This window comes from Solanum pennellii, chromosome 5 (genome assembly GCF_001406875.1).
Source record: "Solanum pennellii chromosome 5, SPENNV200".
In the NCBI taxonomy this organism is placed as follows: Eukaryota; Viridiplantae; Streptophyta; class Magnoliopsida; order Solanales; family Solanaceae; genus Solanum; species Solanum pennellii.
In genome coordinates, this window is record NC_028641.1 from 77,424,988 (window position 1) to 77,450,696 (window position 25,709).

The 25,709-nt window shown below is 30.9% G+C and overlaps 5 protein-coding genes and 1 pseudogene across 7 annotated transcripts in view; 1 reads left to right on the forward strand and 5 right to left on the reverse strand.

The window, feature by feature from the left end:
- Positions 1-3,548, forward strand: part of LOC107020876 (DNA-directed RNA polymerase III subunit RPC10-like) — a 4,417-nt gene extending 869 nt beyond the window's left edge. Inside the window, exons 2-4 of one of the 3 annotated variants that reach the window (XM_015221404.2) lie at positions 1,383-1,505; positions 1,607-1,697; positions 2,980-3,548. In XM_015221404.2, coding sequence (XP_015076890.1) covers positions 1,413-1,505; positions 1,607-1,697; positions 2,980-3,110 — 315 coding nt within the window. In that variant the 5' untranslated portion in view covers positions 1,383-1,412 and the 3' untranslated portion in view covers positions 3,111-3,548. Of the gene's footprint in view, positions 1-1,365; positions 1,527-1,606; positions 1,698-2,979 lie in introns of all 3 variants that reach the window. The other 2 variants (XM_015221402.2, XM_015221403.2) reach the window with 2 other exon arrangements.
- On the reverse strand, positions 3,141-3,252 carry LOC114077396 (annotated as a pseudogene).
- A 3,705-nt stretch (positions 3,549-7,253) lies between the features above and the next one.
- Positions 7,254-11,840, reverse strand: LOC107020075 (bifunctional TH2 protein, mitochondrial-like). The gene is made up of 6 exons (XM_027917345.1): positions 11,509-11,840; positions 10,269-10,377; positions 9,279-9,563; positions 8,651-9,164; positions 8,275-8,541; positions 7,254-8,020 (listed from the first exon to the last, which is right to left on the reverse strand). Exons 1-6 carry the CDS (start codon positions 11,703-11,705, stop codon positions 7,596-7,598), a joined length of 1,797 nt encoding a protein of 598 aa, XP_027773146.1. The 5' UTR covers positions 11,706-11,840; the 3' UTR covers positions 7,254-7,595.
- A 3,558-nt stretch (positions 11,841-15,398) lies between these two features.
- Positions 15,399-18,947, reverse strand: LOC107018916. The gene is made up of 2 exons (XM_015219508.2): positions 18,572-18,947; positions 15,399-17,250 (listed from the first exon to the last, which is right to left on the reverse strand). Exons 1-2 carry the CDS (start codon positions 18,678-18,680, stop codon positions 15,656-15,658), a joined length of 1,704 nt encoding a protein of 567 aa, XP_015074994.1. The 5' UTR covers positions 18,681-18,947; the 3' UTR covers positions 15,399-15,655.
- Positions 18,948-20,334: 1,387 nt separating this feature from the next.
- Positions 20,335-22,643, reverse strand: LOC107020047 (putative uncharacterized protein DDB_G0277255). The gene is made up of 3 exons (XM_015220384.2): positions 22,257-22,643; positions 21,398-21,957; positions 20,335-20,900 (listed from the first exon to the last, which is right to left on the reverse strand). The coding sequence occupies exons 1-3, from the start codon at positions 22,641-22,643 to the stop codon at positions 20,477-20,479; spliced, it is 1,371 nt and encodes a 456-aa protein (XP_015075870.2). The 3' UTR covers positions 20,335-20,476.
- Positions 22,644-23,399: 756 nt separating this feature from the next.
- Positions 23,400-25,378, reverse strand: LOC107020041 (cysteine-rich repeat secretory protein 39-like). The gene is made up of 4 exons (XM_015220380.2): positions 24,944-25,378; positions 23,989-24,295; positions 23,732-23,845; positions 23,400-23,629 (listed from the first exon to the last, which is right to left on the reverse strand). The coding sequence occupies exons 1-4, from the start codon at positions 25,367-25,369 to the stop codon at positions 23,619-23,621; spliced, it is 858 nt and encodes a 285-aa protein (XP_015075866.1). The 5' UTR covers positions 25,370-25,378; the 3' UTR covers positions 23,400-23,618.
- Between the last annotated feature and the right edge of the window lie 331 nt (positions 25,379-25,709).

The following is a 25,709-nucleotide window of genomic DNA, read 5'->3' on the forward strand; positions in this document are numbered from 1 at the left end:
GGGGGGGGGGGGGTTGAAGTCTTTGTGGTTTTGCCTCGAGCCGGCCCCACTCTTCCCCATTATCATCCCTAACCAAGGGATATAGAAGTCTTAGTTGTTAGGTAATCCGAACATGTTCATAGGCGGAGCGAGGAGTTGAAGTTTCTGGATTCTGAACTTGCCATCGAATGGGTAGCTCGTCTTAGTAAATGGGTCAAATTTGAATGTTTATACATATTTAATAGATTTTCTTGTTGTGTTACTCGAGCCAATGGTCTAGGAAACAACCTCTCTACTTTCACAAGGTATGGTTTGTGTACGCCTCACCCTCTCTAGACTCCACTTTTGGAATTACATTCAATATGTTGTGAATAGATTTTCTAATATATATGCAAGATTTGAGCCTAAGTTACTTGATTCGTACGATCCCATAGTTGATGATCAAGCTCTGCCCTTGAACATGTCGAGTTCCGTGTACAATCTTGTCTAAAAGTTTAAACCTTTAGGGAGGTATAGTCCTATTTATTTAGTTCACTACTTCCTTTATTAGTTGTATTATTCCGAGCAATTCACCAAATTGAGCAATTTTCTTAGTCCTCTGAATGAAGAATCGATTTTTGTCCATATCGGTGGCCACATTGCTAAAAGTCGCGTGTATGATGTGCAAAGTCTAAATTTTCTCTTTTTCTGTTTTCTTGTTTAACTTGAACTCCAACCCCATATACTGATTTTCTCCAAGAAACCAAAGGATATAGAAATCTCAGTTGTTAGGTAACATAACACGTTGAACTGTGTATACCATCTGGTTGAAAAATTTTAACTTTTAGGGAGGTATAGTTCTATTTATTGAGTTCAGTGCTTCCTTTTTCTCAGTTGTGTGTTCTGAGCAATCACCAAAATTTGGCACTTTAAATTGAGAATTGTCAAAGGGCTGGATTTAGGTGGGTGATGAACAAAGCCCAAATCTTTTCTCTGTTTTTGTTGCCTTACTCAACTCGACTACCAAACCCCATGTACTTATTTTTTCAAGAGACATGGAAGTTCAAATGATTCGTGTTGAACTGTGGGACTGTCTCATCTTAAAAGCTTAAATAGTAAGAGATCTGACAGTTTTATTTACTCCATCTGCTTCATTTTCTATGACGGTTTTTTATTCGACGGATAGTTTAGGTTGTTTATTTGACTAATATATTATGTTAGTAATAGAAAATTTCACAAAAAAATTAAAGTGTTGTAAAAGCTGGCTAAATAGATTGGTTCAAACATTTTGGAACATCTAAAATGGAAAGAATATCATACACGTTCAGAAGGATGGAGTATTTATTTTAAGTGATCCTTTAACCTCTCGGTGTGCTTTGACTCTGTGTAGACTGATCTAAAAGACAGGACTTTTATTTATTTAGGACTTCACAACAAAACAAATCTAGCTGCACATGGAAGTTTGCCCAGACTGTGGAATGTTGTTGCAATATGAGTTGCCTCATATGGACCGTCCAGCCAGATTCTTTTGCCCTGCATGCCCTTATGTATGTAACTTAGAGAACCGGGTAAGATAACTAGAGAACTTATCATTGGGTCCTTTTCGTTCAGTAAGTTTACTTTTTTCTTTTGTTACATGGTTTGATAGATTAAGATGAAGAGAAGGCAGCCTTTGGTTAAGAAACAAATGGATCCAGTGATTTCGACAGAAGACATGGATAATGCTTCGACTGCTGAAGGTCTTAACACTTTCTCTACTTATAGCTTCTTGGTTTTATCATGATTTGCTGCCACTGCTTACACTTTTACTATCTAAAAATTAGTTGTTCTATGAGTTAGTAATGTTACATCTAAAATTACTAACCAAATTATTGCCGAATTTTTTCGAAGAACCTTCAGAGTAAAAATAGTTAGAGAAGAAAGTTCTACATTTATAATTTCACGTGGATGTTAGATGACGTAAGTGTCTTCTTATTTTTTATAGCTATTGTCTTGAACATGCCAAAAGTTTGAATTATTGTTCCAATAATCGGTTGTCCATTGAATTTAATGTGTTTTAGAACATAGATATAAATGTCTCCTTGGCCATATATTTGATGTTTCTGTTGTAATGAGATCTATTCTCTCAATTAGTTTGTAATTGATACTCATATATGTCTGTACATATAATAGATTGAGGTAATCCTCTTTCCTCTCCTCGTATTATCCAATCAAAGTATAATTCTGATATTACTCCCTCCCGTGCTTGAACAATTATTGATGATACATAAAATTAGTGAAAGCCTTTTCATAGATTACCTATGGCGATCATTTTTTGATTTTCCGAGGGAATCCATGGCTATTCTGTTAGTTAACATGTTAAGGTGCTTCTGGTATGACATATGACCAATCTCCGTATTTGAATTATGCCTTCTTATAGATTTACCTATGGAGATGGTTATTTTCTGTGGATAGTATAGACTCAAGTTTGTGACTGACTAGCCCGCGCTTCTGCCTTTCTGCTTTCCATGAGTAAAAAGATATAACAATACCTACAAGAGCTAGAGTTAAATAGTTGTTGCGAGAATTAAGAAAGACACTTAAATTGGAATAGAGAGAGATCTAGCAAATTCAAATACCGCAAAATATTCAAAGTTTCTCTTTTAATCCCCTGAGAGTCAACTCAAACAAAGCAAAATGAGCTTAAGGGAACATCGTGAATTGGTAGTTTGATATTGTACTTTTACGATCTTGTGCAGCTAAACTAACATTCGTAAGTGTTTTTTGTTTCTTGGAAGAACAAACCTCTCTTTGTGCCTCTGTGTGTATTGTATGTTCATGTGATTCTTGAACTTTATATATGGGAGGCGCTAAAGTTGTGTGCATACGAAAAGCATATGCTGTGTTTTTTAGACCACATCAACCCCAGACAAGTTGGAGTCGAATCTTCAAATGTTGTGTTTTTTATACAACTCGTAAAAATTTAGAGCTAATATACGTCTTTTTACTTGCCCTTTTTGCTGTTTTATTCGCTCTTGGCAGTTCCGTGTCCTGCGTGTGGTTACAGGGAAGCAGCATATTATCAAGTGCAGATAAGGTCAGCAGATGAACCTATGACTACATTTTACAAATGCAAGAACAAGCTATGTGGAAACAATTGGAGAGAAGACTGAAATGGTTTAAGAAAGAGCAGTGTATTCTTCAATAGTTTCTTGGTACCATTTCTCGGTTTGTGCGTATCATCCTAGCACAGGCAGAGACCATGTTGATCTTGTCTGTATCGTTCCAATTTTATTGAATGTCCATAGAGGGATCTGTGTTCTGCAAAAGTTGTGTGCTCTTTAATTTGAACTTATGAAATTTTGTCAGAGTGGTATCTTCTGTCTAGTGCCAATTTTTTTTGAGATAGAGTTACTCGGTACTTGTGCAAAAAGTATCGTAGCGAAGGCAAAACAGGAGATGATTTCTTTCTATTTGTCTAGGCTTAGTGGATGAAGTTACTTAATACTCGTTTGTATAAAAGCTAGTAGACACCTCTGAAATTAGTCGAGGTGTATTCAAGCTAGTTCGAATATTGTATTTATCGAAAGTTAAAAAGATTGTGACACTGATAACGAATTTCGTATCGACAAAGTGTTAGGTATATAAGTAAGCATGTCTTAATGAATAAAAATATTGGCTCGTGAGTTCTCATTTAAACTTATTAGGCACTTTGATGAGTCATTAACCAATAGAAAATTATCAATTGATTGAAAATGATTGATTCTTTTTCTTGTTTTTATTTGTTTTGTTTAAGCTAATCCCTTTTAGTTATTGTACATGTATACTAATCTGTCTGCTAATTGTAACACGTACACCAACTAATTAAATTAATCATGATTAATTATTTGACTTCTTTTTTGTAATGAGACAACAAAATTGAGAGGTAAACAATAATGTTTTGTTTTGTTTTTCCTTTAATTAATCTCTTTTACTTATTATATTAATTTTTTCTACAAATCGTGACACGTAAATCAACTAATTAAATTAATCATGATTAATTATTTGAGTTTCCTCTAAACTTTTTGTAATGACACGACCAAAACTGGATAGGTAAACCATAATCATTATCTTAATTATCCTAAATTATGGACACGATAATTAGAATTTAACCTAAAACATTATTAAAATAATAAAGGAGTTACTATATAGAAATCCATGAAAATATTCCCTTTTTTGTATCTATAAAATATCCTTTATTTTTTACTATTAAAACAATTTGAAAAAAAAAAAAAACTAGTAAATACTTTCATATTATGAAATGTGAATCCTTTACTACATCTTCATTCCATTTACTTCTTTTTATTTTTCAAACTCATATTCAATCGGTATTTATATTAAAGCTCAGTTAAAATTGTATTGTGCATTATACGTCACATGTTTGGAGACGATCCTCTAATAACAAAAATAAGAATTGAAATACAAAATCTCTGAACACAAAACCTCTGATTAAGAATGAGAAAATCCAATCATTCCATCACAATCTACGTTTATATCTGTCCTGTATTTTATAGTTACAAAATTATAAATCTAAATAAACTCATATTTCTTATTACCAGAAAACCTTAAAGTAAATAATTGAGCCACAATAATAAAGAAAAATTACTTCACTATATATTGTATAAAACTCATATTATTTATTATTTGTCTATCACTAAAATTGCATTTATGAATTGACCATAAAAAAAAATTGATATTAAGTTTCTCAACTTAAGGGGTGAGTGAAATAAACACTTTTTCTTTCAAATTACAATAAATTAAAGATATAAGATTGCTCTATGCATTTAAAAGATACAATTAAAAAAAAAAAAAAAAACTTGACCACCCAAATCAAAACTAAAAAATATAAAATTGAAAATTAAAAACAAATAAGTTTTTAAATCATTAAAAAAGAAAATAAAGCCAAGCATTAGACTTGCCTAAGAGTTGCAAATTCTTCAATATTTCATCTTCTTTCTCTTGTTCTTGATTCTTTTCATCTTCACATAACTTTATGGTAAATAAACATGAAAAAATAATGATATTTAATGACTTCTAACATTTCCATAAACTTAAAAAGAAGTTATTTTTAAACTAAAAATATTAATATTTAATTATTAAAAAGAAAAAGAAAAAGAAGAAGAGGAGGAGATAAGAGTTTGAGTAGCAAAATGGTGGAGTATTTATAAGAGAAAATTCCAAGTAATAAAGGTGTTTTATTATTTTATTTTATTTTATTTTCTAAATTTTTGTGGTGGAATACAATGAAAGCCCATAAATAAATACATACATAATATATTATGCCAACTGGATACCTAACAAATTAAGTGATAAGACTAAAAATATTTTAATAATAAAGAGTCTGTGTCACATGCATATTCTTTATATTAGTTAAATAATATCAGAGTTCGATAAAATTTGAGTATATCTCAATTATATATTTCATTAGATATTAATTATTCTCTATCAATGATTAAATAGATATCTTTGTTTAAGTTTTTTAACTATTTTACTAAACATCTTTTCATCTTTAATCAATATAAATATCAGATAACTTTTGGTAAGTAAAACTTATTGAAGTATATATATATATTAATTTTTTCCTTTCACATGCTCATATTTAAAAAAAAATTAATTAAAAATAATTATATCATATTAATATCAGCATAATCTATCACTAATCTATATTAGGGTTGAGTGTGAATCTGAGGAAGCCAATGTAAGAAATAAAAGACATAAAAACAAAACTTTGGCCTACTCAGATCAACTTTTAAAAGTTTAATAAAGTAGTAATTAATTGTTTTTGGTTTTAGATTTTCATGAATTATTACTCTCTGAAAAATGTGATTTAAAAAAATGCGTAATATATATTAAATTCTTCTATAATTTAATTTTTTTTATATCTATCATCATCTATAATAATATTACAGTAACAATTATTTATTTTTTATAATTATATTATATTATACTATATTAAAGATAAAAGATGTTAAGAAGTTTGATAATAGTAATTATTGATTTTTTAGGAGGTTTGTATGATTTATTATTAGTGGGGAAAATAATAATGAAAATATTTGAGATGGTCATCAATTATATTTGGTCTTGGTCTTGGTGGTGGGGTTCAATTATGAACTTTATACTATACAAATAATTATTTTTGTGGGGGTCCTAACACCCACCCACCCCATGTAGGATAATCAAAGATTCAAATCAAAGATGAATCTTTAATCCACTAAACAATAAAAACAAGATTGGATGATTCACAATGACTTTTTAGGCCAAACTTAATTAAATTTCATTCATTATTTTACCTTATGACAGTTGACTAACTTAAATTTTCTTTCATACTAATTTCCCACTTCACAGAACAAAACAAAAAAATAATTAAACTATATAACACACTAGCTACAACAACAAAAAAATAAAAATTGAATGATAATAGATCTTCTTTCTAATGATAATATTTATTGTTATAAGAATATTTAATGATAATTGAGTTAAAGGACATTTTCTTTACGATATTTATATAGTGTTAGTTATAATTATTTATATTATATTATTGTCGTTAAATATAATATAATAATAATAATATTTTCACAAAATTATTCTTTGGTTTGTTGAGGTGACATAAAACCAACCAAATTATGATTTTTCATCAGAATATTGTTTTTCTTTCGACTCCTATAGTATTTATTATTATTATTATTATTATTATTATTATTATTATTATTATGAAAATAATTATGCTTAACCCTACATTTTCTTTTTTCTAGGTGGGGGATAGAGCTTTTGAATTGGTTCACAAAGTGGGCTTGGCGGCTGATGAATTTGACAGTTTAATTTGAGTAAATACTTACTCACAATCGGTATCTACATCGAACTAAATAATATGTTATTAAAATAATAGTAAGAAATATACCTAAGTAGAAAATATGTGTACAAACAATACATATTTTGCATTCAATGATTTAATATGGAAGTGAAAGTCGATCCTAAGCAAGATCCAAAGATGTTCATAGGTTTACTAGAAGGATTAAATCATTAAAAAAATATCAATAGATGAACCTCGAGTACTGAACTATTGAAGACTTAAATCATTGATGGTTATCGTGGATTGACTTAGAGTAACGAGGCTAGTCTTCCCCCTCCTCGTGAATGGAGAAACAATGTGTGTGTGCGCGCGAATGGAGGTGGAGATGAGGGGTCCTCAACTACTACGCCTCAACCTCAAACGAGAAAAAAACAAGGTAACAATACAAAAAGGCAAAAACAATAACTAGATGATTGAATGTATAGAATGTCATATGCATTTATTTAACAATAGTACTTGTTCTTAATAGCTGCAGAACCAAAAACAAAGCAATGAAACTTAAAATGTATAGAATTCAATCACTGTCTTTCCTTGTATACTGCACAACAAGTATATATTTGTAACAACCATGTATGTAACACTTGAGCAATATTGTTGAAACACCAGCTACCTCATGACGATTCAATGAATCAAAGATTTACACTTCTGAGGAGATGGTCTTGTAAAAGAGAGTTGATTCTGTGGACTGCAGTAAAACTTGCCACCAAGCTGTATGTATGATGATCTACTACCACTATGTATGGATTTCTGTACGTCCTAATTAACACGACTAATCTGTGTATATCGATCCCTGTATGAACATGTGAATCTCAGCCCAGCTAGAAACAGTATAGAGAACACCAGAGAGTTTGTTCCAACTTGTTGAGTCTTTCTTAGCATAAGTCTTCTGTTTCTCAATGATGCCACGATGCAGCGGAATGAAAGAAATACCAAAATGATTCCCGACTCTCACCAGGTTTGGGCCTGGATTAATCAGAATGCCAATATCTGCTTGCAGCAAGCAAAGCATATCATTCATGGTGCCCCCAATGTGAACAGTCAGGTTCTTTTTGTCATTGTTGTAGTTGTTTAAAACTTCACTGAAGATTTGAACCTTGTCGAAAGGGCCTTCAACTTTCTTTACAATTACACCAGTTGATAGATTTTCTTCAAATATAAAGTCATTCGCGTGCACATTCACAACATCCAAACCATCTGATCACAACAAGACAAGAAAAGGAAAGATTTTTAGAGACACTGACAACCTCAACTTACAAGGTATGGTGCTCAGATTCCCAATAATATTGCCGCACCCATGTTAGATCCTCCAAAACTTCACTACTTTTGGAGGATCCGACACACATCCATCGATATTATTAAGAGTCTAAGCAACTTTACCAGAATACTATGTTATTATCTAACCAAAATAAATCAAAAGCCATAAGTTTCGAGAAAATCTATGAAAGTACCTGATGAAAAGGCAGACCTTATAAGGTCACTGCACCAACAACAGGAGAGAGCATGAATGTCTGCATTCAACTGTTCATTTTTTATTATGCTCTGGAAAAAGTTTTTACAACCATCCTGGAGAACCATCAGCTCACCAACTCGCTTTATCTCGTCAAGTCTCAGACCTCTCAGTACTCCAGATTCACTCACCCTCGTATTAGCTCTTTTCTCAAAATCTGAAAGCTGCTCAAGTGCTATACACAGCCTTTCATAATCAAGTTTTTCAGCTGTGAAGTAGGAAAAAATTCTTCGAAATCAAATTCATTTCAACTGCAGTGACAATATCCTACCATTGGAAGGCTGAAAAACCGCAAAATAACAAGAAGGAATGTTTACCTTTTTCATGAGTGAGCAACAGTGTGTTTATGCATTGCTCATATTCGTCGGTATAGTCCTTACAGATATCGTCCCATGTACTTTTAACAACTTCTGATAATAGTCGAACAACTTGATTCTCTGGTTGATTCTCTGGTTGATTCTCGGGTTGATTCTCTGGTTGGTTCTCTGGTTGATTCTCTGGTTGGTTCTCTGATTCATTCTCTGGTTGATTTTTTGGTTGATTGTCATCAGATTTTTGTGCTGATACAATTGTCATTTCTGCCAAGATGGCTGAAGAATCAACAACCGAGCATGTCGAATCAAACTTAAAGAATATCACAAGCCGTTCTTCATCAAGATTGTGCTCTCTTGATATAGGGATGACACATTTCTGATCAAGTGGCTGCCCTAACAGGAACCCCACTTCAATTTCCATTGCCTTTTGATAAAGCTTCTCAATGATGCTGAGCTCGTGGGTTGTCAAAGTGATGCTTAGTTTGTCCAACAACTTCTCATTTTTCTTAGCCAATTCCTGTATTCAGAAAACATAAGTGAGCCAGTGCAGTAAAAGTGTGTTACATTATGCTATATCATAAACCAGCTGAATTCAGCAGTATGACAAGCAAGGTAAAGACAAGCCACAAACCTCCAAACTTTCAGAAGCATAATTTCGAATGATTATCCTATATTGATGAGTTGGATTCCCCTGAAGAAACATCAGAAGCTCCTTACCAAGGTTGGCATAAAGCCTAATGCAAGGAATCATAGCACCAAAGATATAAGCTGGCAACTTAGTTCTCTCAAACTCTGTTTCAAATTTTTCAGCGCTTACTCCTTCAATCTTTCCTGAGGCTGTAGCCTTTAAGAACTCTGTGAACTTGAGTGTTACGGGGTTGAGAGTGCACTTCGTGCCAATATCAGCATCCCACTCCTAATAGTGATTCATGATTTATGAAAGAAAATGAAAAATTAAAAGGTTACTAACTAGAAATACTTCGATGTATAGCACTTCAAATGTGATGTCATAAGAAAAAGAGATAAATGATCAAAAACACACCTGAAATCATGTTATTGCGAGTTTTCTACCCAAACTATCATGTGTTCGTTTTTCCTACCTGAACTATCACTAATAATCTGCCCTATACCCATTGTTGAACTAGTTTAACCTCGTCTTTTCGTCTTCCCCTCTTGTAATCATCCTCACTTTCCTTTTTCCACTATATTTCTTCCGGATTCTTCAACAATTTTACTTATATGCTCCTCAAGACATCTTACGTGCCCAGTAAGCAAAAGCCCTCTTCTTAGAACACATTCTAAATGGACTACAATATGCCATCCATTTGACCGTGTTGTGTACAATTGCTTATAGATTTTTCTAGGCATTTAAGCTTTGCATGTCCAGAGTACTAGTTAGACTAGATACAAAACTATGAAATTCTAAGCAGCAAATATAAAGATGATGATAGCAACTTAAGTTGGAATTTGGGCTGAAATCTAAAAATAAGATGTACATTGAACTTATCTTACTATAATAGCCTAATATTATATTTAATAAGTAGCAAGCAAGCAATGGTAAACAAGTTTTTGACGAGAAATAGACCTAACGGTGAACAAGAGAAAGAACATTATGTCTCACTTGAAGAAACGAGTCTTGAATCTGAAATTCTTTAGTGGCATTCCTCTGCAAGTCACGAATGGCGTACTTTGCATCATCATCATCAGTATACTTCTCTGCAGCTTCACATCTGCAACAAATTTTTGGTGCTTCTTAACTCTCCATGAACTTCATACACAGAACAAAAATATCAAACAACTTATACATAGATAAAACAAGTTCATTCACAACCAAAAACTCAAAAACATTTATCAGCACCAATATGGAGGTACCAAAACCAACTAGACCCCAAAAGTCCTGCATCATCTTATGACAAGGTATCATTTCCAAGATTATCTAAATGAGATCCCAAAAACCAATGATCTACCCCCATAAGTAAAGCAATCATTCGACACTCGGAAAAAAAATTTGCAGAACATAATTTGATTATTTCTTGCATATTCTAATTAGAAACGAAATCAACTTATTATGTCTCAATCCTAAATTAGTTAGCATCCACTTTATAACTCCTCTTAATTCATCCTACTCTCACTGAGTCCATTGCATTTCGATACGAAATAGTTTGATTCTTCTCTATTATGTCATAAATTAGCAGCAAACACCAATGCATGGATCACTATACAACAACAACAACATTAAAGGTTAAAAGGATGAAAACCCTCTGTTCAAAACATTTCCCACTGCATGAACTTCAACTAACATTTCAAGAAATGTATATCATTTCACTATTTTGATTCAAAAAAATGTATATCATTTCCAGAAATGTATATCATTTTCACTATTTCCCACTTCACTATTTTCAACATAACTACTTTATCTGCAGTTACCAATCAATAACAGAAACTCTAAAAACCCAATCAATAATCGAAAAATGGCAGAACAAATTAAGCTTAACAAGAACAAAAAGACTACTCACTCAGACTCAGTCCCAAGATTCAAACTGAAAAACTATAACTTAAATTACAAGAAATGCATATCATTCCACCATTTTCATTCAAGAATAACAGCAACTTAACTACTATATCTGCATTCACCGAAAATGGTCAAAAGCACACCTAAACTATAACATTTTCGCAAGTTACCTAATATCAACAATCCAAAATTCCATTTGCGCGCCTATTGTCAATTGAAAATAAATATTTGGCCAACTCAGCATCGAGTTATATTTTTTACAATTAACTCAAAAACCAATCAGCCCAACTCAATTCACCTCCAAATTTACGAAAAAACAACAAATTGGGACTAAGTAAAAAACTCTTACGCTTTAGCAAATGCCTTGTAGTAGTAATTATCTTGACCTAAGAAACTCAGAAATGTATCATTTTCTAGAGTCCCAGAAGCTAAACAAACAACAAACGGTGTGTACAGAGCAAGTTTTGCCATTTTTTTGAACTTGTACCAACATACTCTTGATATATACATTGCTTCTTCTCTGGGTATATTCATATCTGACTCCATTATTGAAACAATGGAGAAAAATGGTGTTCTTGAAATGAAAAGATTGCAAAAACCCAGAAAGGGTTTTGTGGGTGATCAAGAAAAAATGGAACTTGGAGGAAAAAATGGAGGTTCTTGAACTTTTGATTTTGCTGTATTGAGTATTCTCTTTTGGAATTTGGAGATTTGATGGACTATATATATAGTAATGGCATGCTGGCAATGACGAAAAGGTGGAGGGGTATAATAGTCAAAAAAAAATATCCATCCGTCTCAAAATAAGTGTATTTTTTCACCTCTTAATTTGATTAGTTTTGAAGTTATAATTTATAATTTCAATAGAGGAAAGATAATAGATGTTGTAATTTTTTTATATTAATATGATGAAAAAAGTGTGTTAAATTGTTGGTTAAAATTTACATAGTTTGAATTTCGAGAAGTGAAAAGCCACGAAGAAATTAATGAGGGTATTTTAGTACATGCGAGAAAATTATGTAATTTCTTTCAATTTGAATATGCCTAGATATTGATGATTATGTGTGTGAGTTGATCTGTATATCACTTTATGATAATAGATGAATGAAGTTCATTGTGAATGGACAACGTGAACAAGTTTCGAGTTTTAGTAGAAATGAAAAAAGTTATGTTGTTTCTTTCAGTTAAAATTTGTCTAGGTATTTGTGATTGTCAGAATGTGTGTATGCTTATCTGTATATCACTTTACGTCAAAATTTGAATGAAACTATTGTGAATGAAAACGTGAACAAGATTTGAATTTCAATATAAATGAAACATATGGTTTTTTTTTTCATTTTTGAATCTGTTTGGCGATTGATGATATTCAGAATGTGTGTACGCTGATCTGTATATAAAATTAGTATTTGCACACATGTTTTGCACGTGTATTTCATATTATTATTTTTATTATTATTATTATTATTATTATTATTATTATTATTATTGAAATAATGGAGAAAATGGTGTTCTTCAAATGAAAAGATTGCAAAACCCAGAAAGGGTTTTGTATGATCAAGAAAAAATGGAACTTGGAGGAAAAATATAGTTCTTGAACTTTTGATTCTGTTGTACTGAGTAATTTTTATAATGTATGTGAGCTAATCTGTATATCACTTTATGATAATATTTGGATGAAGTTTATTGTGAATGAAAAACGTGAACAAGGTTTGAGTTTTAGTAGAAATGAAAAAAGTTATGTTGTTTCTTTCAATTAGAATTTGTCAAGGTAACTGTGATTGTCAGAATGTGTGTATGCTAATCTGTATATCACTTTACGTCAATATTTGAATGAAACTGTTATGAATGAAAATGTGAATTTCAATATAAATGAAAACATATGTTATTTTTAAATTTAAATCTGTTTGGCGATTGATGATATTCAGAATGTGTGTACGCTGATCTGTATATAAAATTAGTATCTGCACACGTGCTTTGCACGTGTATCCCTTATTATTATTATTATTATTGAAACAATGGAGAAAAATGGTGTTCTTTGAAATGAAAATATTGCAAAAACCCAGAAAGGGTTTTGTATGATCAAGAAAAAATGGAACTTGGAGGAAAAAATATAGTTCTTTGAACTTTTGATTCTGCTGTACTGAGTATTCTTTTTTGAAATTTGGAGATTTGATGGACTATATATATTAAGGGGATGCTGATAATGACAAAAAGGTGGAGGGGTATAAGAGTCAAAAATAACAAAAATATTCATCCGTCTTAATTTACTTCGAGAATTAATTTGATTAATTTTGAAATTATAATTTTTAACTTCAATAGAGGAAAGATAATAGATGTAATTTTATATATATATTAATATGATGAAAAAAATAGTGTCAAAAAGCTTATTAAAATTTACATAGTTTGAATTTCGAGAAGTGAAAAACGACTAAAAAATTAATGGGGGTATTTTAGTACACACGAGAAATTATGTATTTTCTTTCGATTTGAATATGCCTAAATATTCGTGATAGTCAGAATGTGTGACTTGATCTGTATATCATTTTATGATAAAATTTGAATGAAATTCATTGTGAATGAAAAACGTAAACAAGGTACGAGTTTTAGTAGAAATAAAAAAAATTATGTTTCTTTCAACTCGAACTTGTCTAGGTATTGTCAGAATATGTGTATGCTGATCTGTATATCACTTTACGTCAATATTTGAATGAAATTGTTGTGAATGAAAACGTGAGCTAGATTTGAATTTCAGTATAAAGGAAAACATATGTTTTTTTTTAATTTGAATCTGTTGGGCGATTGATGATATTCAGAATGTGTGTACGCTAATGTGTATATAAAATTACTAGTATCTCGACACGTGCTTTGCACGTGTATCCCATGTTATTATTATTATTGAAATTGTATATTTATAGCTACAATGTTGTACATTAGAATTATTTAATTGAGCTATATATATTAAATGTTAAAGATATAAATATCCTTAAACCCTCAGAAATAAAGTCGAAATACATATTATGTTATGTTCTTACTTATTACGATATATAATGTAAATCTATATTTCAAAACAATAATTATAGCCTTCCATTTGATTTGATTGATGATTTTTCTAGGAGAGACCATGAGATCAAACAGAAAGTTTAAATTGAAAAATACAGAGGATATATCAAACAACAGTTTGGTGCTAAACACAAGGCTATCAAGCTTTCTTACCTGTCAAATAGATTTCTTAGTTTATAATCACACTCACATGTCTAGATAATTATCTAAAGCACATATTTTTACCTAACAGAAAAAAAAATGAAACGATCGTTAATCAATCAAAATCATAAAATTTTGAGAGATTGGTCATTAAAAGTGAAGGAGGGGAAAAATAAATAAATCATACTACATCTATTTAACATGGGTATATCACTACATCCTTATCATATGGTCAATAGTTTTTATAGGGGGAAAACTCTAACATAAAAGAAGAGGTAAAGCATAAATTATTCATTTATGTACCACAATAAAAAAATATAAGAAACTATACATAATTATAATTATTAGCAATAATTATTAGTATTAGCAGAGGAAGATCAAAAGCCAAAAACCATTTAAATTGAAAAGTAAACTGACTATTAGAAGATAAATAATCATCCTCTCTTACCCTGTATAATGCTATGCTTAAATTAAAATTAAATGGAGTTTGGATAAGTTATTGCATCAAAATTATCATTTAATAGAAGTTTTCTTAAAAGAATAAATTGCAAGCATTCATTAGAGAGGAAGATGAAAAAAACATTGTATGCATTAATTATCATGTCAAATTTATTTAATCAAAAAATAATTAAATACTTTAATTCAATGTAGGAATAAAATTGTAATTCAACTTTTTACTTAGGTTCTTTCTACTTATAATAATATATGATATATGATGACTTGAATGAAGCCCAACTGTAAATGAAAAATGTGATCAAGGTTCAGATTTTAGTAAAATTTTAAATCGTCTAGATATTGGTGATAGTCAAAATGTGTGTAAGCTGACCTGGATCACTTTACGATAAAATTCGAATGAAAGCTGTTGTAAAAAAAAATCACGAATAAAGTTCAAATTTTAATAAAAATAAAGAAGTTATGTATTTTTTTTTAATTCGAATGTATCTATGTATTTAGAGATAATCAAAATGTGTGCAAGTTAATCGGTATGTTACTATTTATATAAATAAATTCCATAAAATATGAGATCAATAAATAACATAACAATCAACTAGTACTAATTGTGTATTCTTTTTTGGGATATATATAAAAATTTCAATATTTTGTAGTCATTTACCTATAATACATATATATTCCAAAACCATTGTTGAAAGACCTATCACTTAATGCGAAAAGGGTTCAACTGAACCTATTGCTTTCGGATCAATTATGTATACATATGCACAAAAAGGGGAAACGTATAGTAAGGTTATACTTAATCTGAACGTAGTGACTTTGGATCCTGAATTCACCTCTGCCTACCACCTTTCATCCCCGAACCAGTTGTTCTTCTCCTTAGGTCCTGTTGGCCCTGCTTCACCATAAAGTTCATTTGGAAATAGCTCGACGAGAGTCTCCACTGAAAACCTAAAAAAAGACGGGAGGTGTTTGATTATCTCGTCCACTTCATAACCCGATTTGTACTCAATGGTTGGACCCCATTCCCTCATGTACTGTAACCATGGCGGTTCTACGACAGTTCCTTCTCCAAGATACTCAGCAGCGATGATTCGATACTTACTGCTAGAGTCTACATAGTATTTGCTTTTTGCACAATCATTTCTTGCTCCGATACCAAGTTTTGTATTGCCTTGAAGGTAACATCCAGGATGTGGGAAACTCGCGTGGCCATTTCTTGATGCATATACGACTGACTTGTTCCCCTCGATGAACTCCAAATCACGAGCACCAACCCATTCACCACCACTATGTTCTGAGAAGTATACACTACAGAGCTCCCCTGAGAAGTTGCTAATACGAAGAGTATAATGCTCCCAATCACAAACGTGTTCGCCTACTTTATTCAAGGAAAGATTCATCAAGCCTACTTTGAGTGTAGCTGGTCCGTTGAAGGGGCAAAATATCCACATCGCAATATCAGTGAACGTTCCTCCTTCAGCCGGTTTAACATGAACATAGAGCTCCGCGGTCTCAATTTTACCACATTTGACTATCTGTCTATTTTCAACATTCTTATTAGGCAAATCAAGCCAATATTTCCCATCATTTCGTCCACCTGCAGGCAAGTTTGAGCCTTTTGCGTCAATAGCAATACCATTGTCCTTACCATCTTTAAATAGAAGAGCTCCGTTTGAGAAAAACCATGGAACGGATGATGGCAAGTAAGTTTCGTCAGGATGGAAGTAAACAGTAGGTCCATAGTGCTTGATGAGTGCATGTACCTGTTCAAGATTAGGCATTGCCTGTAGAGACGAGTCGAAATTCTTCAAACATGCAATGGTGAGGTCATCGCCTTTAGTGAAGCTCGCACTGCAGAAGAACGTCCCGACTGAAACCCCTCTACATAACATGCCCCTCTTGCAAGGTCTAGTTTTCCAAACATGAAATTGCCTCTTTGGAAATAATGAATTTGCACTAAAAACAACTTCACAAGTCTCACAACTCTCTGTAAGATCAACGCGGACACATTTAACTTCATCAAGATTCGGTTCATTAGGCTCAGCAGTAGTCACAAAGCCCATTGCTTTATAACCAACTGGTGCATTTGGAAGCCAAATGTAACCAACTTCCTTATAAAGGGCGTTTGCGTTATAAACCAAAGTGTAGTTCATTGGTTTTGCAAGAGCAGGAAGCTTGGAAGCTGCATCTTGAAGTAATTTTTTCGGCTTCAAATCGTTGACAGCAAGAACATAGCCTGTTATGTTCTTCTCACCATCTGGCTGACAGTAGTGGCCAACGATCGAAAATCCTTGTGGAATTTCATCTGGTTTATAGAATGAAACTGATTTTGATTTACCAAACAATGGACTACAACTCCAAATTTTCTTAAACTTGGTGATTTGAACAGCTTCAATTTCACCTAGGCATATTTTTCCTTGAGCAAATCCTTTACCTACACAAAGACAATATTCCTATTAAAGCAAACTGAGAAACAATGCTTCATACCTACTATGTTGCTCGGACTATTCAAATTTGCGAACAAGTGCATGTTGAATCCTCCGAAAGTAGTGCGTTTTTGGAACATGTGTGCAGCAACTATTTTTGGAGAGTTCGAGCAACATAGCTTGATACAATTAATGTGGTCAGCTATATAAATACTCACTGACGGTGACCATATTCACTTGAAAGAGATTGCCACATGAAAATGTGAACTTTATAATCACTACGCCTAAATCCCAAACAAATTGGATCAGCTATATGAACCCGCATTGATCATATTTCTCTTTAAAACTATCCTACAAAGTAAAAATACTACTACTAGAAGTTGTTTTGTACTAGCATAAAAATGTGAACTTTATTAACAAATACATCATCTGTTTCAATTTATTTGTTTCACTTTCTTTTTTAGTCCGTCTGAAGGAAAAATACCTTTTTTCCCGTTTTTGCAACTCTAAATCAAAATTTCCACAAGGCATAAATAAACTCTTTCATTTTTAGCTCAAATCAACCATAGAACAACAAGGCCCAATCCTAAACAAGTTGAGGTTAGCTATATGAACATCATGTTTCGTCATTGTAAATTAAACCCGCTAATATTATTAAGACTAAATTATGACAACAACAATTACATATCAAGTGCACTACATAAAAAAATAATCTTTAGTGACAATTAAATAATGACAATACCTCATTGCCGCTAAATATGTATGTTTAACGGCAATCAACACTCTTTGTATATGTCCTTAAAGTCTTTAGCGAGATTAGATCTAATATCACTTAATTGATATCGATAAAGACTTTTAGCACTCTATATTAATGTGTCAATTTATTGCCGCTAATATTTTTATTATAGTGATGAAACTCCGGGATGAGTAAAATATACACAAACCTTACCCTTCGTAAAATTGTAATTTAAGGGGTAAATTACAAATACTAGCATAAAAAAGTGAACTTTAGTACTCCCTATTTACTAGTGACAAATCAAGAATGAACATTTTTTTACTTATTATATTATTAATTAATTACTTTAAAAAATATAGTAACTTTTTTAATATCTCAAATTTTTCATTCATGCACTCCATAATTAATAGGAGTAAAATGATAAATTCACTACGTCAACAAATATTTTCTCTTAACAGTCAATTCAAAAGTGAACAAATAATTAGATAATTATAAATTAATTTTTAGACCAAGTCAACCATAGAACAAATTAAACAGACAAAGTCCACTCAGAAAAAAAATACAGATCTTGTGTTATCTCTTTAACAAAATACCTTGAGGCCATTGTGGAATTGATGAAGGCAAAGTAAAGCTCTTTGGTTCAATTTCACCATAGTTGTAATCAGTGACACTGTTCCAACAGCAACAATCACTCCCAAACATTTCTTCTTTACCAAAAAAAATCAAGAAAACAGAAAAAAACAAAACCCCACTAAATGTTTTATCAAGATTTTGCTTTTAAGCTGACTAGAAAATTAAAAAACACTTTGATATCAAGAAACTTGGAAAAGTACAAAAACAGCACTATTTTCTCTAATTTTTTGCATTAAATATAGGAGTTATTAGGAAAGATTCAATCTTTATGAAAATATTTAGAAAAATAAAAAAGTTTTTTGAGTATAAGAAGAGAGCAATAATAATAGAGGAAAAACAAAAAAGAGAATGGTACAGCTTTTTGATTTAAACAAATGATAAAAATGTTATACTGATGTCTGTTATTCATTGGTAGTTAGAGTTTTTCTTTTCTCATTTTCTTTGTTTTTATTACTCCCTCCGTCTCAATTTATATATATATATATTTACTTAAATCTTTTTAAAATTTTATGCATAAATTTAAGATTAAACTTATACAGTTTACTTTCGAAAAATGAAAAATATCATATAAATTGAAGAAAAAGGTAAAGTCATTTCCGTTAACTATCGCTATTTCTGTTGTTTTTAGTTTTCAATTCGATATTTGATACTCGCGTTAAACTTCAACTATTTCTAATTAATGCCATAAATTCTACTCTGTAGGTAAAACATTTCTAACTAAGTTCTACTTTGTAGGTAAAACATTTAATACTTAAGTTTGATTTGAGTTTAACCATTTATTGTGAACAAAGAAAACATGATTGAGACATGATAATCTTTTTTATATTTTTTGCTTACAAGAAAGGTGTTTAATTTTATATTCTCTTACTTGTAAAGCATATTCTCCTATACTATTATAAGGATTTCTGATGAGATGATCGAGATTTTTTCGTTTTTAATCAGATAATTTAGTTTAAGAAAGACAAAAAAAAAATCTAATTGAAAGTGTCATCCATATAAATAGGCCCTCTACTATGTAAATTTAAATTTAATCGAACTACATAAATATCGTCTAATATTTTAATTATTGAAAAAAATAGGTATTCTTCTAACAATATCATAAAAATTGAAGAAATTCACAAATTATTGGGATAGTTGTACTAGCTAGGATGAGAAAAAAGACTATTCAATTATTGGTGTCCAATTATTGACTAGTTCTTGCTAATCTTTATGACTATATATTTGTATTATTTTAACTTGTCTTCAAATATTCCAATTTGGATTCATTTGCAATCACTATCTTAAATAGGCCAAATTAGTAGTGGACTATCATATCAACAAGAAGTGTTTAAAATAAAATAACCTAACACATGTGATACATGCATTTTGCAAATGAAAATAATAAAGATAAAGCAATTCACATTCAAAGAAGTAGTAATTGAGTTGACCCATTCCTAATTTTTTTCCTTTCTCTAATCTCGAATTTCAAAACTTCTAATTATGAGCAAAGAACTCATGAAATTTTAAAAAAATATATTACAGTTTAAAAGATTCGTTTTGATTAATCTAAAAACCTAATGCGAATATGCTATATTACGATTTAAAATTTTGTAAGATATTGTAAATATTAAACAACACAATATCAGAGTCTAACATTATTTAAAAGTGCAATTTTTCGATGATTTTGTTTGCACTAACTTTTAGAAATATATGACAAAATTTAAAAAGTGACCTAATAATAACGTATACAAAAATCAAGCTGAAAGATTATATTCATCCCATCACGACAGTTCAACAATGATAATTAGACAAGTAACTACATAAGATTTATACAACATGGAATTTAGCCTATTAACATTTTTACATGTACTAAAAGAATGTTGTACTCATGCTGAATTTGTCTCACTAGACCATTTTTTTCTACCTTTGTTGCTATTATTAGGAATATTCCTACTACTATTCCCAACATTATTGTTATTATTTTTATTATTGTTATCGTTGTTGTTATTGTTATTGTTCGCTCCGCAAACAATTCTAAACTCAATACCATACGCATTTCCAAAGCAAGAAAACAACCCTCCTCCATCGGAATTTCTTCTTGCATGTCCTCCGTTTATCGTCTGCGTTTGCGTCGCGGTCGTCTCTTTCCTCAATTTCTCCCTATTTGACGATAATAACCCTTTTGCATACGCTTCCTCTGCTGTTAAATCCTCTAATATTAGTGATCTTTCTCCATCTTCCATTTCCTTTGATTTTTTGGTCTCCACTTCTCGTGATTCTGATTGTATTGTCGGTAGTAATTGTTGGTACCTGATAAAAACATAATTAACTAATGAAAAATGTACGCTCTAATTATTTAATCTTGTTAACAAGATGATTATTATACAATTCAATATGATATATGAGTAGACATAAATCCTAAATTCAAAATCGAATCATTTTGGATTAGTTGCATCATATGGCCTTTTTCTTGTGCCACCATGTAGATAATATGAAGACATAATTTAAATAGTAGCCTCTGAAAGGCCATTTGTGTAAATGCTCCTCATGACCACCAATTATCAAATCCACACATGATTGCATAGAAATAGCCATTTTTGGCTGTGTTTAAAAAATAACCACTATCATGAAATTTCATATTCCACTTGACATTGTCTTAATAATGACTATTTTAAAACTACATGGCTCAAAAGTGGCTATCTTTTGAATTTTACCGCATGATTGGCCCATTAAGGTCAAAGATTTCAAGATATGCTCTATATATAACAAATAAAGAATAAGATGATCACACAGTTTAATAACAGTACCTTTTAGCGGCTATCTCAGCTGCTACAATAGAAGCTGAGGGGCCAACATCCGAACATAACTCCGAACCATTTACCATAGATCCATTTGCCATTGAACCATTACAGATGGAGCTACCTTTGATAAGAAGCTCGTCATTTTTAATCTCGGAATACCCTAAACTCATAGATCTCCAAAGTTGTACCTTTTCATTTATTTCCCTTTGTTTATCATCATCAGCAACTTCTTGATAATTTTCACTCATTTTCTTGTCCAAAATATCCCTATAATCCAATGAAGTAGGATCCATAATTTCATTACAAAGTAATGGCATACTTCTCATAGAACTTTCAATAATAGCCACTCCCATGTTGAGAATTCCTTGTGGATTTCCAGAGGGCCTTCTAATTTGTAAAGCAACAAATCTTTTTCCATTTGATGAATTTTGAAAATTAACATAAGGGTTAATTAAATTGTTTAATTGAACATTAATTGTACCAACTAAAACATCTCTAAACCAAGAAACTGTGTAAATTTCAACATGGACTGCTGAATTCTCTGAATATAAGAACTCCTCATTGACCTGTTAATTAAAAAACAAATATTTTAGGATTGAAAATTTTATACAAAATAATTGGCAAAAAAATGATAATTTGATAAAGGGTGTTCAAATATTTCTTTAGGTTACACATTAAAATTCTAAGGGTGACATTCTTGTATTATTATTATTTTTCGAATCCCCTTAAATTAAGCGAAAATTATAGTGCATGTATATTGTTTTATGTCACACGTTGAAATTCTTGAATCCCCTCGTTAGAATTCCTGACTCTGACATTGAATTTAAAGAGTATATATATGTATATGTATTTAAACGTGAAAAACCTTAAAGGAGAACTTGTCATTCCACGTGGGATTATTGTGACCTTCATTATCAATTTTTGTGCTTCTTTTTCTATTGGGATTGATCCATGTGAGAGCATAAGTTCTTAGAGATTTTGAAATAGGAGCTAAATCTTGGGCAGAAATGAGAGTAATTTCAAGAATGTGGCTATTATTATTATTACTTGGTGAAGGTTGATAAGAAAGAGAGGAGGATTGTGGGGTAGGGATGACAAGGGTGGTGGTGGTTTTGGGGTCCATTGTTGTGTTATTGTCGCCGTCTGTGGCGGCGACGAGGAGGAGGAGATGGTGGTAGAGATTGGCAATGGCATCAAGAGAGAAGGAGAAGGAAATAATGTGTGTGTGAGTTTTGTTTGAGTTATTTTGCATGCATGGTTGCTAATTTTAGGGAGATTTTTTAGGGTTTTTTGTTGGTGTATTTTGGATCATTCTAGTGTTCATTGGTCAAATCTTTTTTTTAATTTAATTCGTGTTCGATATTTGTTTTGAGGTTTTGGTTTCGTATAATTCAAAATTCGCGCAAAGTCGTGTTGCTTGTTAACTTCCTAACTTTTTAGGAATCGAACATGAGATCTTTTAGCTATCTCTTTTTTGGTCTCTCATTGGATGCTAGTATCCCTTTTGGGGCTCCAACCTAAGTAATTTAAGTTTTATAACACTCATTGAAAGAGAAAGCGTTTTATACAGTAATTTATTTTTATTTCATTCCCTCAAATCTGAAATCCTTTGGGTATCTCTTTTTGGTGCTCGATGTCCCTTTTAGGGCTTCATTCTAACTAATTCAGATTTGTATTGTGTAAAGATTCATTAAAAGAGAAAATACTTGTTATATACCAAAACAAATTTCATTCATTAAGCTCGAACCCAAAATCCTCTAATTATCTATTTTTGATCTCTCATCTAACGCCTAGTACCTGTTTTGAAGCTCTGGCCGGACTAATTCAAATTTTCACCTCATAAGACTTATTAAAAGTGAAAGTGTTTCACGTAAAAAGAAAATCATTCTCAGAACTCGATTCAAGACCAGAAAGATGATATTCATATAAACCATCACAATTTTTTCATATCAAACTAATGAATTTAAGTTATATATATCGGGAGAAGAAATTAACTAAAGAGGAAAAAAACAAAAAACTAAAACTAAAACTTGCACTATATCCATTTGTTACATGAAATTAGTTTAGTACAATTACACATCTAAAAAAATTAAGAAAAAAATGAATAAAGAATTTATACAAATAGATATATAATTACAAATAGATATTATAATTAGAGAATTATTGAGGGAGAAGATAAAAGTTCCTCTACTGATTAATTAAATTCAAACCTACTTCCCATCTTGGTTCACCAATAATCTGCACCAAATAAAATAATCAAAGTTTATTTTATTAATTAAAATAAGTGCAAATAAATACTATGCATATATATAAAATAAAAAATAAAAACTTAAAGCTTACCATCATCCTTTTTTCCACAAGACTTGAAGAAATAATAAACTACACCTAACAAAATGGTAGCCACTATTCCTCCAATTACAATAGCTGCCAATTTCTGTGTACCATTCCCATATCCTTTACATGTCAAAGAAAATAATAATAATATATAATTAAATTTTTCTATACGATAATTCGATCTATATTTTATCGGAATATGAGTATTAAAGTAGCGCAAACATTATAAAACTATGTAAAGAAAACTTGAGTAGATAAGTTACCTTCATCTAGGTCAAGATTAGTAATCTTATTATTATCATAGCTATAACTCAAATAACATCCATCCAAATAAATTTCTCCAACTAAAGAATGTGAACATTCATCATGAACAGTTTGCACTGCTTTGTTCACACATTCACCACAATCACAACCACCTAAATTACCAACACATTGTGCCATAACATGAACTTTCCCAATACTCAAATCACAAAATCCATTTCCATTCATTCCACAACTCTTAATTTCATCAAATGCATTGCTCATTTCCTCCGTAAAACTACGCGATTTCTCCCTTTTCTTGCTACAAACCTGGAGGTAGCAAAATCAACTCATTTTTAGATAACTCGCTCAATCACTAAAAATTATATATATTAGGATATATACATTATGATTGATCTGATTGTTGACTTAACCTAATAGATTGAACACAAAATAATTCATCAAATTATTAGGCCAAACAAGTCAACTTAGAAATAGTGCATCCACTTGTCACTTTTAGGTCATGCCTTTAAAAAATAGTCATTATTTAGAGTTTAAAACCACATCGATAAAACTTTAGGATAATGACTTTTTTTATATTATAATTATTAAAAAATGATTATTTGTGAATTTAAACAGGTCAAGATACAATTTAAATCCAAACATTACACAATTAATTTATAGAAGGTGAAAACCCAATTTTTTGAGGGAAAAAAAGAACTTTATTTTAAAAACAAAATTGCACCTAAGAATTATGTAAATTTGAAGAACTTTAGACAAATAAATCAAAAAAAAATTATTATCTTTCACATTTTTTTAATAAGAAAGGAAAGGTCGGGTCATGTTGAAAAGTCGGGTTATACCTTAATATTTAACACATTCTGACTCGACACATTTTAACCTAAACTGACTCTGAATGGACCGAGTCATAATTCATTTATCAAATCTGACTCGACACGCTCATTTGTCAGCACTAACCTTATGAAGCATTTGAAGCTTAGACATCTCTCTCTTTTCCTCTACCTTGTAATCCAAATAACAACCAGAAAGTTGAACTCTAGCTGGGATTTTTTCACCACAAAAATGGCTATAAATGTCAATAAGTCTATTTGTGCAAATATGACATTCATTATAATTAAGATCATTTCTACACTGAAATAATCCCAAAATGGCTATTTTTTCATCACCTGCATATGTCTCAAAGAATTTTGATTCTAAGGACTTATCAAGAAATTCATGAAATAGTGATGAAACAATTGATAATTTTGAAGAATCATAATTTTGTACTAATGTTTGATTTTGAGTACATGTTGTGAAAACTAATTGGTGTAAGTCTATGTTAATGGTGTTAGAAAATTGTAACATAAAATTAAGAAGGAAAATTTTGAGGAGGAAATATTCCATTTGGGAAGAATCAAGTTGATGTTAAAAGCTTATTAACAAAATAATAGAGGTTAAGTATATAATATATATAGAAAAATACTAAGGTGTAGGTAAGAAAAAATGTATCCATTATATCATGCAACCCCAAAACCTAATGTTTTTTTAATTGTCAGGATGTAAGATCGATTAAAAGGTAAAGTCGATGAATAATAGGTGAATATTTTTATACTATTTCTTTATAAGTTTCGAAAAATGAAGAATGCTAGCTAGATAATAATCAATTTAAAAATATAATATCTATACAGATTTCGAACTGACAGATTTATAAATGTATAATAATGTGTCACTTTATATAAACAGT

What these genes read in the sequence shown, in the direction of transcription:
- LOC107020075 (XM_027917345.1), bottom strand. Translation starts at nt 11,705, where the DNA reads ATGGAGTCAGATATGAATATACCCAGAGAAGAAGCAATGTATATATCA. An exon ending in TACAAGGCATTTGCTAAAGC is followed by an intron (nt 10,378 to 11,508) that starts GTAAGAGTTTTT and finishes AATTTGTTGCAG; the next exon opens with ATGTGAAGCTGCAGAGAAGT. An exon ending in GTTGCTCACTCATGAAAAAG is followed by an intron (nt 8,542 to 8,650) that starts GTAAACATTCCT and finishes CCTACTTCACAG; the next exon opens with CTGAAAAACTTGATTATGAA.
- LOC107018916 (XM_015219508.2), bottom strand. Translation starts at nt 18,680, where the DNA reads ATGTTTGGGAGTGATTGTTGCTGTTGGAACAGTGTCACTGATTACAAC. An exon ending in AATTCCACAATGGCCTCAAG is followed by an intron (nt 17,251 to 18,571) that starts GTATTTTGTTAA and finishes GTCTTTGTGTAG; the next exon opens with GTAAAGGATTTGCTCAAGGA.
- LOC107020041 (XM_015220380.2), bottom strand. Translation starts at nt 25,369, where the DNA reads ATGGAATATTTCCTCCTCAAAATTTTCCTTCTTAATTTTATGTTACAA. An exon ending in AGCTTCAAATGCTTCATAAG is followed by an intron (nt 24,296 to 24,943) that starts GTTAGTGCTGAC and finishes TGCTACCTCCAG; the next exon opens with GTTTGTAGCAAGAAAAGGGA. An exon ending in TAATCTTGACCTAGATGAAG is followed by an intron (nt 23,846 to 23,988) that starts GTAACTTATCTA and finishes TGACATGTAAAG; the next exon opens with GATATGGGAATGGTACACAG.
- LOC107020047 (XM_015220384.2), bottom strand. Translation starts at nt 22,643, where the DNA reads ATGCAAAATAACTCAAACAAAACTCACACACACATTATTTCCTTCTCC. An exon ending in ATGACAAGTTCTCCTTTAAG is followed by an intron (nt 21,958 to 22,256) that starts GTTTTTCACGTT and finishes TTTAATTAACAG; the next exon opens with GTCAATGAGGAGTTCTTATA. An exon ending in GCTGAGATAGCCGCTAAAAG is followed by an intron (nt 20,901 to 21,397) that starts GTACTGTTATTA and finishes TGTTTTTATCAG; the next exon opens with GTACCAACAATTACTACCGA.